Source organism: Sus scrofa, chromosome 1 (genome assembly GCF_054392235.1).
Source record: "Sus scrofa isolate SSC_HxYL_T2T_F1_AM1 chromosome 1, Sscrofa_HxYL_maternal_Yorkshire_Landrace_v2.0, whole genome shotgun sequence".
Classification (NCBI taxonomy): Eukaryota; Metazoa; Chordata; class Mammalia; order Artiodactyla; family Suidae; genus Sus; species Sus scrofa.
In genome coordinates, this window is record NC_139383.1 from 225,284,476 (window position 1) to 225,292,577 (window position 8,102).

At 38.9% G+C, this 8,102-nt stretch overlaps 1 protein-coding gene across 1 annotated transcript; it reads left to right on the forward strand.

The window, feature by feature from the left end:
• The first annotated feature begins 2,770 nt into the window (after window positions 1-2,770).
• Window positions 2,771-5,931, forward strand: DMAC1 (distal membrane arm assembly component 1). The gene is made up of 2 exons (XM_001926626.5): window positions 2,771-3,056; window positions 4,096-5,931. The coding sequence occupies exons 1-2, from the start codon at window positions 2,783-2,785 to the stop codon at window positions 4,158-4,160; spliced, it is 339 nt and encodes a 112-aa protein (XP_001926661.3). The 5' UTR covers window positions 2,771-2,782; the 3' UTR covers window positions 4,161-5,931.
• Window positions 5,932-8,102: the final 2,171 nt, after the last annotated feature.

An 8,102-nucleotide genomic window follows, 5' to 3' on the forward strand; every position in this document is an offset into this window, starting at 1 on the left:
GCATGGGCTGGAAGCAACAGCTCCGATTAGCCCCCTAGCCTGGGAACCTCCATATTCTGCAGGTACAGCCCTAAAAAAAAAATAAAATAAAAAATAAAAATAAAAGTAAAAAGAAACTCAATAACATGCTTAAAAGATGTGCACAGTAAAAAGTATAACAAGCAAATTCAAAAGGCAAATATCAAATTGGGAGAAAAAACTCTATCATGGACAAAAGGTTAATCTCACTAATTATAAAGAGTTTCTAGAAATCAATGAGAAAGAGATAATCTGATGAGAAAAATGGGCAAAAAATGTGACAGTTCAGAGAAAAAGAAATTTGAATTGTCCTTCAATATGCATAAAGAAGCTCATTCATAACAAGAAATAGAAAACTAAACCATTTTCACCTATCAGATTAGAAGAGACAGAAGTTCAATAACTCACTATTTTGGGGAATTGAGTGGGAAAACAAGTCTTATACTTTGTGAGAGTGTAAACTGATCCAACTCACTAGCTTTAAAAACACACTTTTAGAAATATATTCTAAAATATACTCATAGGTTTGTGATATGATGTATGCACAAGGTCATTCATTGTGGCACTATTTGTAACAGCAAAAGAACAGAAGCAGCCTAAATGTCTATTAATGTTCATCAATAAATGAGTATAGTACACCCATACAATGGAATCCTCTGGAGCCTAATAAAAGAATGAAGGTCTTTACCAATTGACTGATATGGAATGATCTCCACTGTGAGTTCTGGAGCTATATCACAATAACAAAAAGCTTAAAATCACTCATTTAAGGCAATCATAAGAGAATAAACACATCTTTTGGAAGGTATTTAAAAAAAACAGGGATTAAAATATAATCTTGACTGTTCAATGCAAATTGTGTTATAGACCATTCTAATATTTTCTTGGAGAATTAAAGATGTCCCCTCCTGACATTCTTAACTGTGATGAGCACACTAAAGAAGGTAAGCTTTCAGATAAAATATAAATTAGTAAAGTCACATGTCAAATAACCATAGATGCACAAGCCCATCTACCGGGATGTGTGAAACTATTAAAACTTCCATTATTTTATTCTTCTCATTTATAAAGCAGTATATTTATATAATTTATAAATAATAAATAGGCATACATAAATTCTATTGTGAGCTCAGTCTTTTTTTAATCCATAGAGGCATGTAGTCAAAATGTTTGGTAACTACTGTCAAATAATGATTTATTTTCCGCATACATAAGGAGAAACCAAATGCACTAGAGAATGTGCATTTTATCAGGGATAGCAAGAAGCCATAGCCATAAATTATGAATTTCTAAGTAAATAGAAATACTATTGAATTCACTTGGTATGATATTTAACATAATGTTATCTAAAGAGATATTACTAATAAATAATAGAATTTTGATGTCAGGAAAGAATATGAGGTATCTCCTATTTCAAATCTCCTTATTTTAAATATGAGGTAAATACAGACCAAAGAGAATAAATAATGGACTCTATGTCATATGGCTGACTCATAACGACAGAGCCAGGTACAACACCAAATTTCCCAAACCTCTGTCTTTCTGCTATATAATATATGGAGAGATATATATGAAATTAAGCAGCAGGCCAACCTAGTACTCTATTTTATTTTCTCCTATTTAAACAAATCTTTATTTTTGCCTTTTTTTTTTTTTGGATTTCCCCTCAAACACACCTCATTTTAGAAGGTTAATAGTGAATTTTTATTTTTTATCATATTCATTTTTTAGGCCATTATAAAGGAGAAAAGTTCAAGCATGAAGTTAACCTTGCTTTCACACATGTCCTCTAACAGAAACAAACTCTGAACTCTAAATTCCCTTTTTTCTTACCAGTAATCCTGAGAACAACCTAGCGAAAGAAATACATGCCCAACCCAATACAAAGCCCAAAGAAAATGTAGGATGCAGGAGTGGATGATATCCAAGAGGAATTGCGAAGAAGCAGTCAGAATCAAAAGTCCATGCTTGGAGAGGATAAGAACGTAAACCACCAAGAACAGATCCTGTTATTAACTCCGCAAATCCATTAGACTAATTTTGACTTGAATTTTCTCCAGAGCTCTCAAACCAGAAACACCACCCTGTCTGACAAAACTGAGATTGTAACGTAAAAAAAAATGCTAAAGAGAAATTGAAAGTATTTATGCAGGTAATTCAAACTCATTTTAATACCTGTGTTGTACTTGTGTAGTCCCTGCTCATTTTGTACCGGTAGCATTTAAGAAATTTTATTTTATATTCATAAAAACGATGGTTTCAACAATGGCTGTGTAATCTAACCGGTTTTGTGATATATCTGGAAATCGATAAACGTGTTGGGTTAGGAATATTAAATGGCATAATGCAGATAATCGCTTGGCAAAGTGTCTAGCATACAGTTAAGCCCTAACACTAACTCCTTTGTGTCAAACACCTCCAGTCAGGTGAAGTGACATGCCAGAGGTCTCACATTTCGTGTTAGACAGAACACTTAGAAGCCCAGACTTTTCCTCTAAGGAGATTGAGAGTTGAGATATTTAGGCTAATCTCCTAAAACGACTAAGGGGAAAAAAGTTGGCCTCGCATAAAACCACGGTTTTCGCTGCAAAAGACGACCGAGGGAAAGTCCCGCCATCTTTTCCCCTCCTGAGGCAGGTAGGAACTACATTTCCCAGCGGCCCTCACACTTCTTCCGGTACGGCGCATAAGCGCTGCTTTCAGACCACCCCCTTTTACGTCAGTTCTCGCGAAAGCTCCCACGGCTCAGGCCGAGTTCCTCAACATGGGTTCTTTCCTTTCCCAGCCTTCTGAACCCGCCAAGGTCGTTGTGCCTCCTGAGGCCGCCTCCTCCGCCAAGCCCGCGCCCATCACAGCATCCCGAGAGCCGACCTCTCCAGCGCAAGACTCTCCATTTAAAAACTGCTGGAGCTGTCGCGTGCTTTCCGGGTCGGGGCTGATAGGGGCGGGCGGGTACGTGTACTGGGTCGCGAGGAAGCCCTTGAAGCTGGGATACTCCCCGAGTCCAGGGACTATTGCGCAGATGGTCTTCGGCATCAGTGAGAGTCTGGGCACTACCCTTGGGCATGGGGAGTGGGGCAGAGAGGCTCACCCTCGTGGGCGGGCGCCCGGGTTGGTCACGTGGGGGGAGACACTTCCTAACCTCCCGGTAAGATGCGGAGCGGGAAGAAGTTATTGAGATGTTTTCTTTTTTTTTTCTTCTTAAATCACAGTAACTTTTAAGAACTCTTATTAGCCTCAATGTTTTTAATGCTAACAAGAGCTATTAGAGATGGTATGCGTATAGATGTCCATTTTCTTATTGAAGAATCCAAGGCACCGAGAAGTAAGAAATATGTTCAAAGAAGGGACACCCAGGTGTGACACACCTAGCCCTTGATCCCAGGTTTATCCATCAACAAAACCCATGCTCGTTTCTAGATTGTGAAAAAAAGCCTGAGGGCACTTGACCTTGGAATCAAAGCCACGTACTAGGTCTTTCCCTGGGTATTGTGGCCCATGGTCTTTATTTGTAGCAAGATCAAGTGACAGTCAAAATGTCTTCCAGTAAAATGTAGTGATTCTTGTAGCTGATCATACCAAGTGAATGGATAGAATTTTAGGTTTGCAGATCTCTTAACTACTTGGACAGATCAATTACCTTTTAGTCCCTTTCTTGCTTTGGGGAAATGAAAGGATTTTTTTTTTCTCTCTCGATTTTCCTCTTATATAAGAAAAATATAATGGTAATTGCTTGCCTTTTTTTTTTTTTTTTTTTAAATGGCTGCATTCTCAGCATATGGAAATTCCTGGGCCAGGGATTGAATCCGAGCCTCAGCCTTACATACTCCATAGCTGCAGTAACATAAGATCCTTTAACTCACTGTGCTGGGCTGGTGATTGAACCCAGGCCTCTGCAGCAACTTGAGCTGATACAGTTGGACTATTCTTAACCCACTGTGCCACAGCAGGTATTCCATATAATGGTAATTGTATCTTCAAGGAATATTGTGAAGATTAAGTAAGTTGACATATAAAAACACTTGGTAAACTGAAATGCAACATAACTTATAAAGTACTGTTGTTTTTTTTCCCTAGACATTGCTTGTTGGGGTGTAATCATCCTGTCAGACCCCAAAGGGAAGGCCTTCCGTGCTGGTTGAAAATACCACCGGTGTATTTGTCATCTGTGTCATCATGACACACAGAGCAAGCATGGCTCTTATGGATGTTGTGGACAGACACATGGACATTGACAGACTTCAATCCAGCATATATTGCAAGACTGAAAGGACAAACATGGGTTGTCATTCAAGGGCCATGAATGTTTGTGGCTTTCTTTTCAGGTTCCACAGGGACCAATAAATCCCTCAGAGAAGAGAGGAAGTTCTGTGTCTTATCTGGGAAGGAGAGGAAATGATAAACCAAATGATAAAGTGAGCTAAACTTATTTCAATACTTCTTTTTACTTCTCCCATAATTAGGTCAATACTTACTATCAACCTAACCCTAAACAAGCATCATGCAGAAGTACATAAAACTTCTACCTGTGTACTGCTCATACTTCATGGGAGTTGTCCCATCTATCACGTTATGGAGTTTCCTAGCTTATCAGGTGTTTTATTGCTGGTAAGTGAATCTTCAAAAACAGAATCCGGGAGTTCCTGTCATGGCGCAGTGGAAATGAATCTGACTAGAAACCATGAGGTTGCAGGTTCAATCCTTGGCCTTTCTCAGTGGGTTAAGGATCCAGCATTGCCTTGAGCTGTGGTGTAGGTTGCAGACGCAGCTCGGATCTAGCATTGCTGTGGCTGTGGTGTAGGCCGGTAGCTGTAGCTCCAATTAGACCCCTAGCTTGGAAACCTCCATATGCCACAGGTGGGGCCCTAAAAGGACAAAAGACAAAAAACAAACAAACAAAAAAACCATAATCCTAGTGATCTGCCCAAGGTCATTTGGCAAGTCACTGATGGAATTAGGGCTTGTTTTTATCTTTCAGAATTAGAATGGTTCCTAAGAAGCAAGAATTAATAACCTTTATGAAACATTTAGATAATCATAAAAATAAGCATTAAAAAAACTTGATACCAAAATATTTGAGAGAAATTCAAAGCATTTGTTTTTTGTTGGGTTTGTTTATTTTTTCACAAGCACTGGCAAAGTTGCTATGATGAAATTGAGGTATTTTTGAGATAAGGACTTAAAATTACATAATTTATTTCTAAGAGGAGTGTGCTTCCTACCATTTTTTTCTTTCTTTCTGAAATACTGTGGCTTCTCTCTAAAGTTATATGTAGCTGTTTTTCAAAGCAGAAAGCTCTTAAATTCAGCTGCCAATCACAATGTGTAAATTTTGAATGATATGTTGAGCAAGTAAAGTACCTTGAGGGTTGTTTTTCTGGTATTACATAGAAGTGCCAAGACTGTTAAGCCTCACAAATGAGTTTCTTGCATTGTCTACATCAGCATTCATGTATGTATATACACACATATTTGAGAAGAAAGACATTTCGATATAAACTAGACAAAACGGTATTTTTATGAAAATGTACAATTCAATTATGTGATGTTAGTGAATTTAGAAGTTTAAGTTAGACCAGAGAGGACCCAAAGAAGGGTACTTTCTTGAGGGCCCTTGACACATGGTCATCCACTGAAATACCAGTGAAGACAAGTTACTATCTGCTTTCAAAGGCAAGCCATTCTATCGATGGACAGCTATGATCCTAGCATTTTCTTAGGTTAAACCCAAATTACATAAATCTAACTTGCTTGTAAAATCTCACTTTCCTTGGCTTGACTTACTGGATACACAGAATAACTCTTAAACTTTTATAATGTAATTTTACCGTCTTTCCCAAAATTTGAATTAGTGTGAATCTTTAAACAAATTAAGAGCTTTTTCCAAATAAATTTGCTCACTTATTAGCTGTATTGCCCAAGTGTGTTTGGTTTTTCCCACTTGGAGTCTCTTAACTAGGTGTGAGCAAAGTATTGTTCTACTTTGTCTATAGGCAGTTGGGAATAATCCCCCCCGCCAAAGAAATTGGTTAGTTAGAATTTGTGGTTCAAAATTGTTTTTTCATTTGAAGTGTATTCTTTTTTTTTTTTTTTAATTTTTTTTATTTTCCCACTGTACAGCAAGGGGGTCAGGTTATCCTTACATGTATACATTACAATTACATTTTTCTTTTCCCCCACCCTTTGTTCTGTTGCAACATGAGTATCTAGACAAAGTTCTCAATGCTATTCAGCAGGATCTCCTTGTAAATCTATTCTAAGTTGTGTCTGATAAGTCCAAGCTCCCGATCCCTCCCACTCCCTCCCCCTCCCATCAGGCAGCCACAAGTCTCTTCTCCAAGTCCATGATTTTCTTTTCTGAGGAGATGTTCATTTGTGCTGGATATTAGATTCCAGTTATAAGTGATATCATATGGTATTTGTCTTTGTCTTTCTGACTCATTTCACTCAGGATGAGATTCTCTAGTTCCATCCATGCTGCTGCAAATGGCATGATGTCATTCTTTTTTATGGCTGAGTAGTATTCCATTGTGTATATATACCACTTCTTCCTAATCCAGTCATCTGTCGATGGACATTTGGGTTGTTTCCGTGTCCTGGCTATTGTGAAGAGGGCTGCAATGAACATGCGGGTGCATGTGTCTCTTTTAAGTAGAGTTTTGTCTGGATAGATGCCCAAGAGTGGGATTGCGGGGTCATATGGAAGTTCTATGTATAGATTTCTAAGGTATCTCCAAACTGTTCTCCATAGTGGCTGTACCAGTTTACATTCCCACCAGCAGTGCAGGAGGGTTCCCTTTTCTCCACAGCCCCTCCAGCACTTGTTATTTGTGGATTTATTAATGATGGCCATTCTGACTGGTGTGAGGTGGTATCTCATGGTAGTTTTGATTTGCATTTCTCTTATAATCAGCAATGTTGAGCATTTTTTCATGTGTTTGTTGGCCATCTTGAAGTGTATTCTAAAATTTGCTTTGATTTCTGTCAGTGCTAAATAGAGATCTTTGTTTTAGGGATTGGTCTTCAGAAAGGAAAGATACCACCTTAGTCTAGCAATACAGGAAGTGTATATAGTGCCCCATTTCCCCTTTTCTTGGGGATCAAATGGGGTGTGCAGGATAAGTGGGCACAAGAATCAGTGCATTATTATAAGTACGCATGCTTAATTATGATTTATGGGCTTTATAATCTCTTACAGCATAGAAATGAAAGTTTATTTACCTTTAGCAAAGAAAGAAGAGAAAAAAGTACAAAAATGGGTAATTTAAAATACACTTAAGAGTTTTCCTTAGAACATAGATCAAAATGTGAACATGAATGTAAACACTGACATTTCTTCATGGTGTCTAAGATACCTATTAGCACACCTTTTTGTGGTGTAAACTTCAGTATCTCCAGATGATCAAGAAGTCATTACTCGGAGTTCCCGTTGTGGCACAGTGGTTAACGAATCCGACTAGGAACCATGAGGTTGCGGGTTCGGTCCCTGCCCTTGCTCAGTGGGTTAACGATCTGGCGTTGCCGTGAGCTGTGGTGTAGGTTGCAGATGCGGCTCGGATCCCGCTTTGCTGTGGCTCTGGCGTAGGCTGGTGGCTACAGCTCCGATTCAACCCCTAGCCTGGGAACTTCCATATGCCGTGGGAGCGGCCCAAGAAATAGCAAAAAGACAAAAAAAAAAAAAAAAAAAAAGAAGTCATTACGCCAGCTCCAGGTTCCTTTTGTGTTATGCACTTACTAGTCTAGAATTTTGTGACCATCAAACATATAAAAGGATCCGAATATAGATTGATCCTTAGCATCTTCTCCCCCTGCTGTGTGTTGGGGGAGAGGTGAAGGGTCCCTTTTCCTGGGCCAATTGCTTGGCCAATTGTTGCTGATAGCACTGGAGACTGCCAAATACAGATAATTCTAAAAAGCTGTGGTTTCTACCTGGCCGCAGCAAATTGCAGAGACAGCTGTTGTTGGGGGCCCTAGATGGTAATCGTTTCAGCCATGATTTGTACTTCACGCTCCCATTCTCAGCTTAGCATTTCCTCCTCGCTCCTTTTTTATTACTGGTTTCTGAGCCTGATATGTCTGAATTA